This window comes from Trachypithecus francoisi, unplaced genomic scaffold (assembly GCF_009764315.1).
Source record: "Trachypithecus francoisi isolate TF-2019V2 unplaced genomic scaffold, Tfra_2.0 Lachesis_group12, whole genome shotgun sequence".
Lineage (NCBI taxonomy): Eukaryota > Metazoa > Chordata > Mammalia > Primates > Cercopithecidae > Trachypithecus > Trachypithecus francoisi.
This window is the reverse complement of record NW_022681457.1, coordinates 69,898,447-69,915,570: the sequence shown is the minus strand read 5'-3', so window position 1 is coordinate 69,915,570 and position 17,124 is coordinate 69,898,447. Positions and strand designations below refer to the sequence as shown.

At 52.0% G+C, this 17,124-nt stretch overlaps 1 protein-coding gene across 12 annotated transcripts in view; it reads right to left on the bottom strand.

Annotated features, from left to right (window-relative positions):
- SSBP3 (single stranded DNA binding protein 3) overlaps positions 1-6,351 on the bottom strand; it is a 182,081-nt gene extending 175,730 nt beyond the window's left edge. Inside the window, exons 1-4 of one of the 12 annotated variants that reach the window (XM_033226276.1) lie at positions 5,438-6,351; positions 4,347-4,419; positions 4,065-4,126; positions 1,368-1,452 (exon numbers count right to left, since the gene is read on the bottom strand). In XM_033226276.1, coding sequence (XP_033082167.1) covers positions 1,368-1,452; positions 4,065-4,126; positions 4,347-4,419; positions 5,438-5,493 — 276 coding nt within the window. In that variant the 5' untranslated portion in view covers positions 5,494-6,351. The remainder of the gene's footprint in view (positions 1-1,367; positions 1,453-4,064; positions 4,127-4,346; positions 4,420-5,437) is intronic. The other 11 variants (XM_033226269.1, XM_033226264.1, XM_033226267.1 and 8 more) reach the window with 11 other exon arrangements.
- Between the last annotated feature and the right edge of the window lie 10,773 nt (positions 6,352-17,124).

Below are 17,124 nucleotides of genomic sequence, written 5' to 3'. Positions count from 1 at the left end.
GGACCACATCATAAGTGAACCAGTGACCTCTCCCTTTCACTACTACGTAAGTTTATCAGACCAGACGTATCATTCACCAGCTTCTCTTTTTCAGCCCTGAAGAGGGCACAAGAACTGCTCAATTTCCTCAGCGTTCCATTCCAAGAGCATTAACTTTTCATTCACAACAAAATTGCATCAATTGAATATTCTCAAAACCAGTGGGTCACCACCTGAGTCTCTAACTCCTCATATTACAGGAGAAATTTTCACCACGAAGACATTGGTGATCATGGGATTTGACCACTTGTGAAACAACCAAATGGGTCTGGTCTCCCAGCCAATTTCAACCTCCACATACAGGGAACACAGATGGCTGGGCCAAGCAGGTGGGACCTAACAACGTTCAAGAAACCAACTCCCAAGGACCCACGGATTCCCAGGACCATTCCTACCCACTGCACGCAGAAGAGCAAGACCAATTAGATCACCTGCTATATGGACATGCTTAACCATCTATAGCGTCAGCAAGCAGAACTGAATGGAGGCTATGGAAGACCTTCAGACATGTCCTCTTCCATCTCCCCAAGATGGGTCCTAACCCATTTCATCGGATCATCATGTGTGATTCCAATCCAGGTTTGAAACCTGGGTTTGTTTGTTTTTCCTGAAGGGGACTGCTATGGGAGATGAATAGACGGCAGACAACTCTCTCATAATAATTTCATAAATCTTAAGAAACTCATCCAGGTAGAAAGTGAATAAGAGAGTAAAAAGAACTACAATCTGATGATGTTAACCATCTTCACAAGAATATTTTGGCCACAAGATTATGAACTAGCTGATAATCTCAGAGTACAAATCGTTAGTGGATACTGTATGAATCCACCCACACCAAACACACACACACACACACACACACACACCCATAATTTGAAAGATCGCTCTCTGGAAAGCAGAGCAAGAAAGTTCCATTCCACCAAATTCTCACTCAACTCCAAAACACAAGTTTCGTATTGACTTTCGTTTGTTACAATTTCTTCTGAAATCAACACTAAAGAGGCTTAGTCCCCTCTCAGCTAACTGTCCACTCTTAACATAAGTCTCACATAGTTCTGAGTCCTGTACAACACCATTTAATTCTCCAGATAGATACCTACACAATTTTTCACAATCACAACATTATGAAACACCATTCACCAAGTCAGAGCACTGCTGGAGAAGGGTACCATGGGGAGGCCTGCAGAGAGGTGGGCAGGGGAACAGAAAGAAAGGCAAGGAGAAAATAAAGACCACTGCCAACTGGCTGTGTATTTGCTTTTCGTACTAGAGAAGTTAGAGCTATCCAACCCTATAATTATTGCTAGGATTAAAAATGTGTTACTCACATAATCATGAAAGGCTTTTGCTTCACTCGAATGTTCACAAGTGTCTCTCCTTTCAGGAGCGGCACAGTAAAGGTCCCAAAATACACTGCAAGGAGGAAAATACAATAAGGTCAGGTTACTAATTATTACTTGTGTACACAACGGCACATGCACAATGCATGGTGCTAACAGTACTAGGTCTCCCAAAGGCTCAATCCCACCTTATCAGCTCTCACTGGGCAAACAGCCTAAAAAACAAAACACGTCCAACTTCTTCTGGCAAGCCAGCCATTAGTAATGGGAGTAATAGTTCTTATGTATCAAATACGTACTACGTGCCCGATGCCTCACACCGGTATTACTTGTGTCTACCATAGACTGTAAGGTAGGCAATTTTCTCTCCACTTTACACAGCGGGCAACTGAAGCTCAAAGGGGTTAGTAGAACCCACTCATGGATGCCCTAGGAGGACGAACGCAAATGTGGATGAGAATCCATACTGGTCTCATCTGTTTTCTTTTCACCACCCAAACCAAAATGGCTGCATATCCTAAAAAAGGTTCAAGTGCCAAAGTCAGAACACAACTATGATTCATACATCCAGCAATCTAGGAGACTCTGTCAATAAAGGAAATTTTACAGGTTCTTAATCCCAGAGCCCAAACCTCCACCCTTCCCACCCCACCCCCACTCCCACCCAAGCCCTCCCCCAAGGAATTCTTATGCAAGAACCACTCCTCCCTCCACGCACCAAAAAAACACAAATCAGTTAGGCAAAGGACAGGTCATGGACATCCAAGTATCCGGTCCTTTCACATTGCAGTAGAGGGCCCTCTTCAGAGAAGCACCTGCCAGCAAAGGGAAGGAAGCAGGCCCAGAAATGCCTGCCTCACCCCCTACTAAAGATTTTGTAGAGTCACTCCAACATTCTGTATGAGAACAGACATACAAGTCCTATGTCAACCAATAAAGCCCTATTCAAACACGGAGTTATTACTGTTATTAACAAGGGACCTAAGAAACTCTCCAGATCAGGAGCCCAAGGCCCAGTGACAGAACCAGCTTAAAGGGTAAAGGGGGCACCAAAACCAAAGTCCGACTCCTGGTCCAATGCTCTTGTCCTCGTCACAAACAGCCAGGTCTGCAAGTCATCAGACAAGCATCTCACTCAAGGTGTGTGAATAATGCAGCCTGTCCCTCACCAGACAAGCTCCACTGCTTCCTCCCTGGGTCATTTTGCTCAGTGTCAAATCGCAGGAACCAACTTCTACCAAACAGGACCACAGCCACTCATAAGCCACCATCGCCCAGGCCTAACACAACAGACTCTACGTTCCTGTGGCTAAGGATGGAGAAGTTTCAGGAGATCCTGGATATAACAGGAAAATCAGGGACTTCTACTAGCTGCAGAGAGGGGCTAGAGAACTTTTCTTTCTGTCTTCTGGAACTGTACACATCTGATTACCTCCTCCACACGTTAAAGGTTTCCAACACTACAAATTCCCCAGCCTCTTCACTCATAAGCCTAAGTAACCTTCAATCATAAGCCTAAGTTTCTACAAGATCCAAGCCGATCAGAGCCACCAACCCCATCCACACACTCCCTCCAAAAACAGCCACAGAAAACCTATCACCCACTCCTACAGGTGGAATCCTTCCGCCACACTAATGCCTCCAAGACCTGCAGTTCCGAGGTTGGCAGAAGTAATTAAAAACTCATTTTCTCTGCACAAGTTAGAACAGACACTTCATCCTCCTGCTGTTCTAAGAGACTTAAAACAGTAACCTGAGCTGGCAGGAAAACCCGCTAAGATCCCTAAGATCCCGACGACAGGAGACAGGACACACGGTTTTGCTGAACTCCATCAAAATATCAAAAGCCACTCTGCTTTCTTTTCTTTTTCAAAAGGATGTCAAAGACTCCACCAGTCAGTCGCACAAAACACCAGGGTCATACACTTAGGGCAACTGGGTCCGGCTGACCCTAAGCTCCCTCTTGGCTGTCGTATACCCAACAGAGACCAAACCTGCGGTGGCCCCACACCCAAAGGACACAGAAACCTGGTAAGAGAGTCACAGAGTGGGAGCCCCTAACTACAGACACTGTGAGGTCGACTCTGACCAGTTAAGGTTCTGCATAAAACAACACTTTGTGGTTTTAGTGGGGAAGGGGGGCGGGGAGCTCCCAGAGGAAAGGAACGACCAGTCAGTCTGAATCAGTATCTTTAAAGGAAGTGGCAGCCCTTTCTTGCTTTTTCTCAGGGTGCCTGGAAAAAGCCCCGTAGATGTCCTCTCTTAAGGTTGTAAGCTCCGAGGAGAAAAAGGAAGGGACAGGCTAGTTGTAAAACAGACCTGGTATCCCCTCCACGCCGCCCCACCCCCACTCCTCTAATTAAAGCAACATGCAGAATTGACAAAAATCCTCCAATGTTTTTTCAAACCCTTGCCTAGAGCCCCAGAGTAAGATGTCAAAGGAAGGAGTTTCTACCCCAACATCATAGATGGTTTTGTCGTTCTTCCCCCAAAACTTCAGGTAGCATCCTCTTCTGCCCTTTTCCTCCTTGGCCAGCTGGGCCGGAGTGCCTCGAGGTGCCCCGCTCTGTGCAACTCAGAGGGCCACAGGGTGGAGGGCCTGCTCCAGGCCTCCCTTCTTTGTTCACTTGGACCCAGGGCTCAGAACAAAACAAACACACATGCAAAACTATCACACAAACTTACCACCACCACGAGTGCAAAAACCCAGGCGGTTCTCCCAACGTGATGTTTTTTTCCCATCGAATCTGGAAAGGTAAGAGCGGAGGCAGCTTAGAGGAGCAGACACGGGGTGGGCTGGGGGCTTCCTAGAGCCAAAAGGCTGGGAAGACCAACTAACAATAAATGCCAAAAGGTGATAAAAATTCAAAATGGTGGCCACAGTGGCTGCTCCTGAAAACAAAGGCTCTAAGAACAGTGAGGGGGGGGGGTGTCAAGAAATTGGATGCTGGGGGGAGTCCCACTCACCTCCGATAAGAAGGTCTGTGCAGATTTCTGTGCTCCTACGTGCAGTAAATATTCGTAGACGTATAAAGCTAACCTGGAAAGTGGGCAGGGAGCAAAGAGAGAGAGGGGAAGGCGTCAGATCCCACCGACGCTCTCCAGGACCTTGCCAGCAGGCTTTGAGCCCTGTCTGCGCCGTCCCATTGTGGCCCCGACCAGAGGTAAGCAGCTAGCTAACCCCAAACAGGGCCGCCAGGTGCGAACAGTTAGTGGGTGGGAACTGGGGAACGCGTTACCTCAAGCAGTGAGGGATGGACAGCAGCCCCCAAACTTGAACTTCCAAGTGGCGTCGGGGACAAACCCACCTAGGTTCCTCAAACTCGCAAACCACTCGACCCCACAGCCACCTTGCCTTTCCCGACCCAGTCCTCGCTACGCTCTCCCCAGCTTTGGAGGTCCGGGGAGACTCAGCCTTGGACTCCGGGTGCTTGGCGCGCTCTAGAGAGGGCAGCAAAGCACCACCCTCGTCACCTCCCCCCAAACAACTGTGCCCCAAGCCTGGGGCCAAGCCGGAGCCACCGTCGCTGCCCAGCCCGGCGTCCGAGGACGCGGACCCGGTGACGAACACGAGCGCAGGGAAGGGAGAGCGCTCCCGGCCGAACAAAGCCCCCGGCACGCACTCCTCACGCCGCCGGCGGACAAAAGGAGGCTTCGGGGCTGCAGAAGCCACGCGCCCCCTGCCCGCGCCCGGTGGGCAAAGTGCGGCCACCGCGGCGAGTGCCCGGCTGGAGCGACCGTCCAGGCTCGCTGGCGGGATCTCGCCCACCACTCACCGCGGGGTCCCGCGCCCGGCCCGCGCCACGGTCACCAAGTACCTCCTCCGGCAGCTCCCCCGGCCGCCCCTTCCCCGATCTCCCAACCTCCGCCGGCTCCCAACAATGGGCTCTCCCACGCCGCCCGCCGCGGCCTCGGGGAAGGGGCCAGGCAGGCGGCGCCCGGACCCGGGGGCCGGAGGGCGCAGAAGCCCCCGGCCCCCGCCCGCCCGCCCACCTGCCTCCCACCGCACGCCCGCAGCCCGGCGGCGGCGCGGCCGCCACTTGCAAAATAGGGCTTACTTTTCCCGAGCCTGCCCGTCCGAGGGCACCGCCGAGCCTTTGCCTTTGGCAAACATGGTTTGCAGGGAAGAGGGCGCCGAGCCTCGCCGCCGCCGCCGCCGCTACCGCTCCGGCTCTCCTGAGCTGCCCCTCGCTCCCGGCCCCCTCCCCGGCGCTCGCTCGCTCTCTCGCTCGCTGGCGCTCTCCTCGCCGCGCTCCCCTCCCTCCCCCCCAGGCGCTGGCTCCGCGCTCTTTCCAGCTGTCAAAGCGTCAGCCCCGGCCGCGGCCCCATCGCCCTGGAACTCCTCCCGCGCCGGCTCGGCCTGGAGTGCCGCCGCCGCCGCCCGCACGGCCGCCCGCTCTCCTCTCGCTCGCGCGCCCTCCCGGCTCCGCCTGCGCCGCCCTCTGCGCCTCCAACACCGCTACCGCTGCCGCCGCCGCCGCCGCTGGTCTACTTGGAGCTCAACCGAACGTGGCTACCCGGGCGAGGGAGCGAGGCGGGCGGCAACGTCCCGCGATGGATGGCCGCGTCGACCAATCGGCGCACGCGGGGGCGGGCCCGGGCCGGCCGGGAGGGACGCCCTGACAGCGCCGGCCGCGGCAGTCCCCGCTGCGGCCGCCTCCGCGGAGCCGCTGCCTGCTCCTGCGAGCGAACTGGGGGCGTCCTGGGGCGCGAGCCTCTCTTTTCTGTCGCTGGGGCGGGGGACGACGTGAATCGGGCTGGGGGCACCCTGGTCTCCTCGCCCCAGCGAGGAGGGGGATCTGACCGGCGCTCCCCGCGGCGTGGACCACTGGGGGTTAGGGGGGCGCTGCGGCAGCGTCCGGTGGGAGGGGGCGCAGACCCCCAAGCGGTCGCCGCTCTCTCCCTCCCGCCACGTCCGTCTCCCTTATCTGCCCCTCACCTCCCCCCGCCGCGGCCCGCGCCAGCCCAACCCTTATCTCGCCCTCCCTTCTCGGTTGTCCTCCCCCTAGGCTCCGACCCCGGCCCCCTCCCCAGACTGCAGCCCGGCCCCCAGCCCGCCCCGCCCCCGGGCCTCACTCTCGCCCAGTCTGGCTTCCGAGCGCCGGGCCCGGGGTTCCACGCTGAGAGCGGGGCGGCTCGAGCCGGCGCCGAGGCGCGCGGCTGCTCCTTTACTAGATCATTAAAATACTTTGGAAAACCCCAAAGTGGAGCCGCGCGAAAATGGCCCTTGGCGTGCTTTGGGGTGCTGCGGGGAGTTGGGGACAGGGGACTTCAACTAAGAGGAACAAGAGTGATTTCTCCCAAATTTCCAAGGTTTGCCAGTCCTGGCAAGTTAGCCCCTCGGCTTCTCCACGGGAAAGGGTGCCACTCGGGGATGGGGGGCGTCACCTGGGCGGCCCGCGACGCGGAATGCGCGCCACAGAAATGTGCAAACTTCAAATAAATGGAGCTAAATTGGGGAGTGGGGGACGAGAGTCAGGCGTAGGGGGAGGGGAAGCTTCCATTGTCAGTGACCCAGGTGTACAATGGGAAATTGAGGGGGGGCTGGCAGAGTGACCCAGCTATTTGCTGCTGACTCCTTTCTGCCCACGCCAAGAACCCAGAAGACACACTGCGTGCCCCTCATTAGAGACTCTTAAGACCAGGTACCAGCGAAATAGGGGAAGGCTCCCCCATTTTCAGACTGTTTTTAGAGAGCTGATCTCTTTAAATGTGATAAACCACTGTCGGCACTGTCTCTTTAAAAGAGTCAAGCAGAAAAAGCTGTGTAAGCGCTGATTGGCTGCCTGTTTGGATACATCTTTAGGGGAGCCTTGAAACTGTTAGCCTAGGTTGATTTTTTTTTTTTTTTAACTGCGCTGTTCCAATAAACAAGTAACGCCCCTCCCCCTAACATGCCTCGCACCAAACAATTAAAGGATAGGTCAGTGTCCTGGGGAAAACACGTTTCAAGTAGGAAAACTCAGAACTAGATTTCAACAAAATAAACAATAATTCCCTACCATTAAAGTTTGCTTATTTTGATCTGTAGAAGAGAGAAAAGGGGCTTTTAAAAGAAATGCCCCGCAGCTAAAGGATCTGCATTGGTTCAGGATGGAGACTCTGGGTGCATTTTTGGAATAATATTCTACTCAATGTAACAACCTCCTTAAATTAGAATACAGCCAGGCCCTGCGGACACCTCCGGACTCACTCTGCTCCCTTCCAGGACCCAGCGCTCACAGGGGAAAGGGCCAGAAAAAAGGAACGCTGAGACCTAGTTTATGGGCGTCTCTGCGCTAGTCCCTATTTTAAAGGTTGTTTTGTGAATGAGGGAGGCATGGAGGTTGGGAGTTGGAATACAAGGATAGAGGACAGAAGGAAAGAATGACAGTTATTTTTTCCCCTAGGCGGTTTAAATTCAACAGGGCTAACTTAAGGTACCTTAGAGCCCACACTAATTAAATTGGCCTGCTCATACCCTTCCCCTGGACTTCCATCTATGTTGAATGGGCTAGGAATGGCCAGGGATGGCTTGTCAACAGACTGACTCACAAGAAGCCTGACTCATCTTGTGTCTGCAAGGCCCACAAATTAGGAGTATCGGTTTGGTCCTGGCTAAAAAAAGAGAAGACACTGCCCTTCTTCAGCCCTACTATGACCCAGGACTCTACCAGATTGGCCATGCCTCTACCAACTTCATGGCTGCAACACAAGCATATCTATTTGAGCATCAGTTGCTTCATCTGTCAAATGGCAAAGGGAGGTTAGAAGATCTTCAGTATCTCTTGATAATCTGATGTGCTACAATGTTAAGATTTCCCTTCTATATTTTTCTCTCCCTACCACCACCCTGGAAAAAGGACTAGCACCTCCTTTCCAAACATGTGGCAAGAAGAGAGGGGTAGCGTTCAGAGACCCTGTGCCAGGCACTCTGTGATCAGCCCTTTGCTGGAACTTGACACAACAAAGCTGCACGTTGGTTGGTAGATTCCTTGTTGGAGCTAAAAGAGATGGTGAGAGAGTCCAGGCAGAGAGAGCAGGGAGAGTGTCTTAGCCACCCCTCACCCCTGCTGGCTAGAAGATTGCTGAAGGGTTCCCTGGAAGTGGGACCACTCAGCAACCCTAACTAGGTGTGTGGCTGCTGGCACAATTATCCAAAATGTGGTCAGATCAGAAGCAAGTCCAAACACCCATGAGCAGCATTCAAGGCCCCAGTCTACCTTTCCCCTCTGGATCCCCCCAGGCCCCATCTTGGGGCTTGATGTCTCTCTTCCTGGAATGCTTCTTGCCTCAGTTCCCTTCTTCTGCCATCCTTTAAGGCTAACATCCCCTCCAGTGCCGTCTCCTCCACAAAAACCCCCTGCTTTTCACTCCTGGAGCGAAACCTGTCCTTCTCTCCCTCCAATCTTATCTCGTTTCACTCGCACCATTCATTCTCCCCATTGTTGTAGCCACTTGTTTACTGTCTGTCTCCCCCACCAGACTGGGAGGGTAGGATCTCAGTATGAGTTATCTGTGTATCTCCAGCACACAGCACAAGCTGAATACCTGTGTGTATATTAACACTCAGTGTAGGCACCAGGAGCCCCCAGGGACGGAGAGAGGGAAAACTCACCCCAGCCCCAAAGTACTGGGCCCCGTGGAGAGATAAGGAACGGACAACAGCAACAATAGGGTTAGATAAGGCCACTCCCTCGGCTCAGCCCCACCCTCCTAAGCTACAGCCACCTGGAACTCTGTACTTTCAGTTTCCAGAATGGCCATGCCATTTCCCACATCCACCCTGACTCATTTTCTCTCTGTCTCTCTCCCCCATCTTTCTCTTGCCTCCCTCCCTTCCTTTTTTCTTTCTTTCTTTCTTTTACGACCTGCTTATTGAACACCTACTATGTACCACACACTGTTGTAGGCCTTGGGTCATAAACGGAACACAAATCCTTACCCTGTGGAGCTTACACTGTAGTGAAGTCCCCTGCCCAAAGCCCCCTCCGGTGACAGACTCCTACTAACACTTCTCAGATCCAGCCTGGGCAGGCAGCGTCTCCTTCAGAGAGCCTTCGCAGACTCCCCCTCTGAACTCCCAGTTCGGGGCAGGTGTGCCCTCCATGTCCCCACTGCATGGGTGTGGTTCAGGGGTGTATTTTTCCCCTGGGAATATGACTCCTTAGGGTCAGGGAATGATCATCATTCTCTGGGGCACCCTCAGTACCCAGTAACATGGTGAAAGGAACAGAAGGACAGATGAAGAACTGGGTAACCAGATGTTGCAGGACATGCAGGTGAGGTGGGAGCGAAGACGGAGAGGTGGATTCCAAGCTTAGGCTAGAAGGGCCGCTCCTTCCTCTCTTGGCTGCCAGCAACTGGGACAGCAGAAATCCTGGGCTCTGGCACCAGATGGGTGGGGTCCAGGCCTCCAGAAGGAGGCGGTTAAAGGAAAGGGACTTCAGGCCCGTGAACTCAACCCAGGAGACTGTGCTTGCCAAGGATGCCAGAAGACCTTGTTCACTTTCACTACTTCATTCAAAGCTCTCTTTCAGTGCTCCTCACAGCTGCTAGGAGGATGGATGCAGGCTCCCCTGGGGGCTGTTTCAATGGAAGCTGAGTATGCAGCCCGTCCCCCTTCTGCACCCATCACGCTCAGTCCTAGAATTGCACGGTGACACCTCTGATCAAAACCTTCCGGCCGGTCAGCTCTGGCTTTAGCAGAAGTTTCCCTGAGGGATCAGAGGCCTCCACAGGAGGAGTACAAAATCCAACACCCAAAGACCTGGCTTCACTGGCTCGCTGGCAGTCTTTGGGCAAGTGACCTTCCCCTCCAAGCCTCAGCATCCTCTCTGTGCAATGAGGATGTTAATGCCTATGCCAAAGGCAGGCTGGGAGGACAAAGAGAGGTAAGTGATGAGGAATCACCCACTAGGCTATTAGTCAGCGTTGGCTGAGCCCAAGGTTCTGATGATGGAGAGTAGCAGCTTGAGATGGTTGTTTGGGGGCTCAAGGGAGACAGTAATTGGGGAAATGTTTCGAAAATTGGAAAAGATGATTACTTATGGCCAGTAAACAGAGAGGTGCTAAGAAAGAAGTGTATTTAAATTTAAAACCAGCTGGGCACAGTGGCTCGCGCCTGTAATCCCAGCACTTTGGGAGGCTGAGGTGGGCGGATCACAAGATCAGGAGATCGAGACCATCCTGGTTAATACGGTGAAACCCCGTCTCTACTAAAAATACAAAAAATTAGCTGGGCGTGGTGGCGGGCACCTGTAGTCTCAGCTATTCGAGAGGCTGAGGCAGGAGAATGGCGTGAACCCGGGAGGCGGAGCTTGGCTCCAGCCTGGGCGACAGAGACTCTGTCTCAAAAAAAAAAAAATTTAAAACCAAATGTGTTTTGAAATGTCTTCCAATAGACACATACTTGTCCTGAGCCAATTTGTCATAGCAAAACAGGCTTCAAGTATAGAATGGGTTAGTTCAATTTGAAAGCACCTATGTGCTCAGCCTTGTTTTGTTTTGTTTTTTTCTTATTTCCTTCATAAGAATTTAAGCATTTGGGCTGGGCACGGTGGCTCACACCTGTAATCCCAGCACTTTGGGCTGCTGAGGCAGGCAGATCACGAGGTCGAGTTTGAGACCCGCCCGAACAACATGGTGAAACCCCATCTCTACTAAGAATACAAAAATTAGTTGGGCATGGTGGCATGTGCCTGGAATCTCAGCTACTCGGGTGGCTGGGTCAGGAGAATCACTTGAACCCAGGAGGCGGAGGTTGCAGTGAGCTGAGATCGGCCACTGCACTCCAGCCTGGGCAACAGAGCAAGACTCCATCTTGAAAAAAACAAAAGTACCCTGGCAGGGCACGGTGGCTCATGCCTGTAATCCCAGCACTTTGGGAGTCCTAGGTGGGAGGATCACTTGCACCAGGGACGCTGGGAAGTACAAGAAAGCAGAATGCTGCCGGTGCGGTGGCTCACGCCTATAATCCTAGCACTTGGGGAGGCAGAGGCGGGCAGGTCACGAGGTCAGGAGATCGAGACCAACCTGGCTAACACAGTGAAACCCCGTCTCTACTAAAAATACAAAAAAGTGGCCTGGTGTGGTGGCAGGCGCCTGTAGTCCCAGCTACTCGGAAGGCTGAGGCAGGAGAATGGCATGAACCTGGGAGGCGGAGCTTGCAGTGAGCCGAGATCGCGCCACTGCACTCCAGCCTGGGGAACAAAGCCAGACTCCATCTCAAAAAAAAGAAAAAGAAAGAAAAAGGGGGAAAAAAAAGAAAGCAGAAGGCAAGGCCCTATCCCGGGTAGCTGGGGAGAGGAACCTGACACCCACCATAGCCTCTCCCAACTCCACCTCACCAGAGTGCCCTGGCCTCTGAGTTCCCTCAGCCTGGGACCAGCAGGGCTCTATTTTCATTCACTTGCCAAAACTTTGCTCTTGCTGGTCACTCTTCTCCCAGGTAAAGGCTTCACTCCCTCCTCATTTCCTCCAGGTCAAATCACCAGAGCCTCTACCAAAGGAACCTCTTTAGAATGACAGCTGCCCTCGGCTGGGCGTGGTGGCTCACACCTGTAATCCCAGCATTTTGGGAGGCTGAGGCGGGCGGATCACAAGGTCAGAATATTGAGACCATCCTGGCTAACACAGTGAAACCCCGTCTCTACTAAAAATATAAAAAATTAGCTAGGCCTGGTGGCGGGCGCCTGTAGTCCCAGTTACTCGGGAAGCTGAGGCAGAAGAATGGCGTGAACCCGGGAGGCGGAGCTTGCAGTGAGCGGAGATCGTGCCACTGCACTCCAGCCTGGACGACAGAGGGAGACTCCGTCTCAAAAAAAAAAATAAAGAAAAAAAAAGAATGACAGCTGCCCTCCACTCTGTTGTTTTTCTCCATAGCAACTATGCAACTATCACCACTGTGTGTGTGTGTGTGTGTGTGTGTGTGTGTGTGTGTTTTCCCCCCTACCTATTTCCTTCATAAGAATTTAAGCACTCTGGCAGGGCATGGTGGCTCATGCCCATACTCCCAGCACTTTGGGAGTCTGAGGTGGGAGGATCACTTGAGATCAGGAGTTCGAGACCAGCCTGGGCAACAAAGCAAAACACTGTCTCTACAACAACAACAAAAAAATAGCCAGATGTGGTAGAATGCACCTGTAGTCCCAGCTACTTGAGAGGCCGAAATGCAAGGATTGTATGAGCATGGGAGTTTTAGCCCCACTTTTTTTTTTTTTTTTTTGAGATGGAGTCTCGCTCTGTCGCCCAGGCTGGAGTGCACTAGCACGATCTCAGCTCACTGTAACCTCTGTCCCCCAGGTTGAAGCAATTCTCCTGTCTCAGCCTCCCAAATAGATGGGACACAGGTGCCCACCACCACTCCCGGCTAATTTTTGTATTTCTAGTAGAGACGAGGTTTTACCGTATCCGTCAGGCTGGTCTTGAACTCCTGGCCTCAGGTGATCTGCCTGCCTTGGCCTCCCAAAGTGCTGGGATTACAGGTATGAGCCACCGTGCCCGGCCTAGCCCCACTCTTAATGGAGGTTTTATTTTTGGCGGGGAAGGATGGACAGAGTCTCACTCTGTTACCCAGGTTGGAGTACAGTGGTATGATCATAGTTCACTGTACCTCAAACTCCTGGGCTCAAATGATCCTCTTGCCTCAGCCTCCCAAGTAGCTGGGACTACAGGAGTGCACCATAATGACCAGTGAATTTTTAAAACTTTTTTGTAAAGACAGAGTCTCGCTTTGTTGCCCAGTCTGGTCTTGAACTCCCAGCTTCAAGCGATCCTCCTGTCTCAGCCTCCCAAAATGCTGGGATTGTAGGCATAGCTATCGCACCTGGCCTGTCCGCACTTCTTTTAGCACAGGTACTCAGTTAAAAAAAAAAAAAATCATTACATGTTTTTTGAATAAAGTGATTCTTTTAACAAAGGCTTCCTAAATATTTGGTATGGACTGGGCATCGTGGTGAGTGCTGAGGATGCCGTGGTGAACAGGGTGATTATGGTCTCCTTCCGTGTGGAACTTACAGCCTAGCAGGAGCGGCAAGGATTAATTCAATAGGTACTCAAATAAATAAGCCATTACAAACTATGCCAGTGCCAGGAACCACGGAGAGAGGATGCTGTAAGAGCAAATAATAGCAGGGCTGATCTGGTGGGGGAAGAGGTGCTGGTCAGGGAGGACTTCTCTGAGGAGGTGACATTTGAACGCTAAAGAAAGTGTAGGAGTTAACCTTGTAAAGGTGAGGAGGAATGTTCCAGTCAGGGGAAGGAAGCCTCTGGCAGGGAGGAGCCTTGCCAGGTGGAGTTACTGACAGCTTGTCCTTGTGTCAGGAGCAGAATGCCCCGCAGTTCAGCAGGTCTCCCTTGCCATGGTGTCAGAGAAGCCCCAGGGCAGAAAATGAGAGCTCAGTTGGCGTCCCTGAGAGGAGATGCTGTCAGGTAACACTGCAGGAAGCCGGTTACTGTAGCAAAGTATGGAGTCAGACCTGGGCTGACCACTTCACACCCATTAGCATGACTGTTATAACAAAACAAAAACAGAACGTAGCAAGTGTTGAGGAGGATGTAGAGAAATTGGAATCCTTGTACATGGTTGGTAGGATGTAAAGTGGTACAGCCACTGTGGAAAACAGTATGGTAGTTCCTCAAAAAATTAATCATAGAGTTACCATATGATCCATCAATCTCACTTCTAAGTACATACCCAAAAGGATTGAAAGCAGGGACTCAAACAGGTATTTGTACATCCATGTTTATGGCAGCGTTATTCACAAGGGCCAAAAGATGGAAACAACCCAAACGTTCATCGAGAAATGAATGGATAAATAAAATGTGGTACAAACATTGAGTGAATATTATTCAGCCTTAAAAAGGAATGCAGTTCTCACTGGTGCGGTGGCTCATGCCTGTAATCCCAGTACTTTGGGAGGCTGGTCAGGAGTTCAAGACCAGCCTGACTAACATGGCAAAACGCCGTCTCTACTACAAATACAAAAGTTAGCTGGGTGTGGTGTCGTGTGCCTGTAGTCCCAGTTACTCAGGAGGCTGAGGCAGAAGAATCACTTGAACCTGGGAGGTGGGGAATTGCAGTGAGCCAAGATCGCACCGCTGCACTCCGGCCAGGGTGACAGAACGAGACTCCGTCTCAAAAAAATTTAAAAAATCAGTAAATTAAGTAAATAAAGAATAAAGGAATGCAGTTCTGATACATTCTACAGCATAGATGAACGTTGAAGACATTATGCTAAGTGAAATCAGCCAGACCCAAAAGGACAAATACTCTACGATTCTGGTCATATGAGGTACCTAGAATAGTCAGATTCAGAGAGACAGGGTAGAAACACGGTTGCCAGAGCCTGGGGGAGGAGGGAGTGGGGAGTTAGTGTTTAATGGTAATAGAGTTTCAGTTTGGGAAAATGAAAAAGATCTGGAAATGGATGATGATTCCATTGGTTACACAATAATGTGAATGCACTCAATGCCACTGAAGTGTACGCTACAAAACGGTTACAATGGTAAATTTTGTTATATATGTTTTACTGCAATTTTTTTTTGTTTTTTTTTTGAGACAGAGTCTTGCTGTGTCACCCAGGCTGGAGTGCAGTGGTGCGATCTCAGCTCACTACAGCCTCTGCCTCCCGGATTCCAGAGATTCTGTTGCATCAGCCTCCTGGGTAGCTGGGATTACAGGCACATACCACCACGCCCAGCTAATTTTTGTATTTTTAGTAGAGACGGAGTTTCAACATGTTGGCCAGGCTGATCTCGAACTCCTGACCTCGTGATCCACCCACCTCAGCTTCCCAAAGTGCTGGGATTACAGGCGTGAGCCACCGTGCCTGGCCTGCAATTTTTTAAAAAACTAAAAAGAGAGGGGTGATGACCCAAGCATAACATATGGCAAAGACTCACAGACATGGTGCAGAATGGTGCAGCACACCCCTGTCTAAGCATCAGAGGTTCCCACGCCTGAAACCCTCTCCTCACACAGCTTCAGGGCTCCACTCTCTCCTGGTTCTCCCTCTTCCTCTCGGGCTATTCTTCCTGTTATCCTTTAACAGATTCTTTTTTCTCCAGCCTCTTCTAAAAATTTTATTAGTCAAACTATTGCTGATACAGTGTTACATAACACACAGCCCCCAAATCTCAGTGGCTTATTTTTTTTTTTTTTTTTTTTTTTTTTTGAGACAGAGTCTCGCTCTGTCACCCAGGCTGGACTGCAGTGGCCGGATCTCAGCTCACTGCAACCTCCGCCTCCCGGGTTCACGCTATTCTCCTGCCTCAGCCTCCGGAGTAGCTGGGACTACAGGCGCCCACCACCTCGCCCGGCTAGTTTTTTTGTACTTTTTTAGTAGAGACGGGGTTTCACCGTGTTAGCCAGGATGGTCTCGATCTCCTGACCTCGTGATCCGCCCGTCTCGGCCTCCCAAAGTGCTGGGATTACAGGCTTGAGCCACCGCGCCCGGCCGTCAATGGCTTATAATAAAAGCCACTTATTTCTCACTCACAGGTCTGCAGTCAACTAGGCAGCTCTGCTTCAGGGTACAGCTTGAGTCTGTCCCATGGGTCTCCCATTCTGGGGCACAGGCTGAAGGGCAGAGGCTGCCTGGCATGTTCTTTCCAGAGTAAAAGGAGCACCAGTGGCCAGGCCAACTCACGCAAGCCTCACATCCGCTTCCAAGTCACATGGCCAAGCCGAGCATCAATGGGGCAGGAAGGGGGAGTGAATGTTTGCTGAACAGTAGTAAAATCTACCACAGATGGGCTTCTCTCAAACTCTGTCCTGGACCTTCTCTCTCTGTCTTTGGGCAAGTTCACATGGCACTGATTGCACCTGAACCTCAATGACAATGACTCCTGAATCCATCCCACTGGCGCAGACCCTTTTCCTTAGCCTCAAAGCCATGTGTGTTCAGTCACAGTGCATTTCCATCTGCTTGTCTCTCTGATGCCTCAAAGTCCATGTGTCCAGAGCTGGCCTCATTATTTCTCCCCATCCGATTCCTGTAGTCAATCTCCATCTCTGTACCTGGCACCAACACCCTCCTGCCGGCTGAGGAGAGCACACAGAAGGTGCCATGTTTACCAGATCCAGCTGGCCAAGCTTGGCACTGGCTGGGAGTGAGAAAGAGGAGGAGCAGAGACCGGCCGCATGGTGTGTGGTAGAGATGGTTGGGTCCAGCCCTGAATTGTTGCACAGCCCCTGACTGGTCTCCCTGCCTTCAGAACACTCCTCTTCACCCTTCCTTCCCCAGCCAAGGGATGTGTTTAAGGCACAGGTCTGACCATGTCGTGCTCCTGCTTAAAACTCTTTGGGGAATCCCCATTTCATCCAAAATGAAGCCCAAATTCCGCAGCAAAAAGATTCAAGGTCCTTCATGCTCTCTCTCTCTCCATAGCCCGTTGCTTGTCGGGGATTGTCCTGGATGTGGGGGATGGGTGTGTGAACAAGAGAGCTGTGGTCCCTGCTCCCTGGAGGTTTGTCACCTCTGGGGAAGCAGATGACTCCATTAGTACCTACGAGATCCAACCCAGCGTGACAAGGGTGGTGATGGAACACACAGGCCCCCACGGGCACAGTGCAGGGGCGCTAAGCTGCCCCAGGGCTTCAGGGAAGGTAGCTGGAGGAGGTGACCTTCCTTCCTCAGGCTGTAATGGGAATGGGTGAGCGCTCTCAGGGGGAAGCTGGGGACAGGCTCCTAGGTTTACCAGCAGGGCTGAAGCAGGAGGAGCCAGTGAAGGAGACCAAGGAGGACTGCCCAGAGCCACAGAT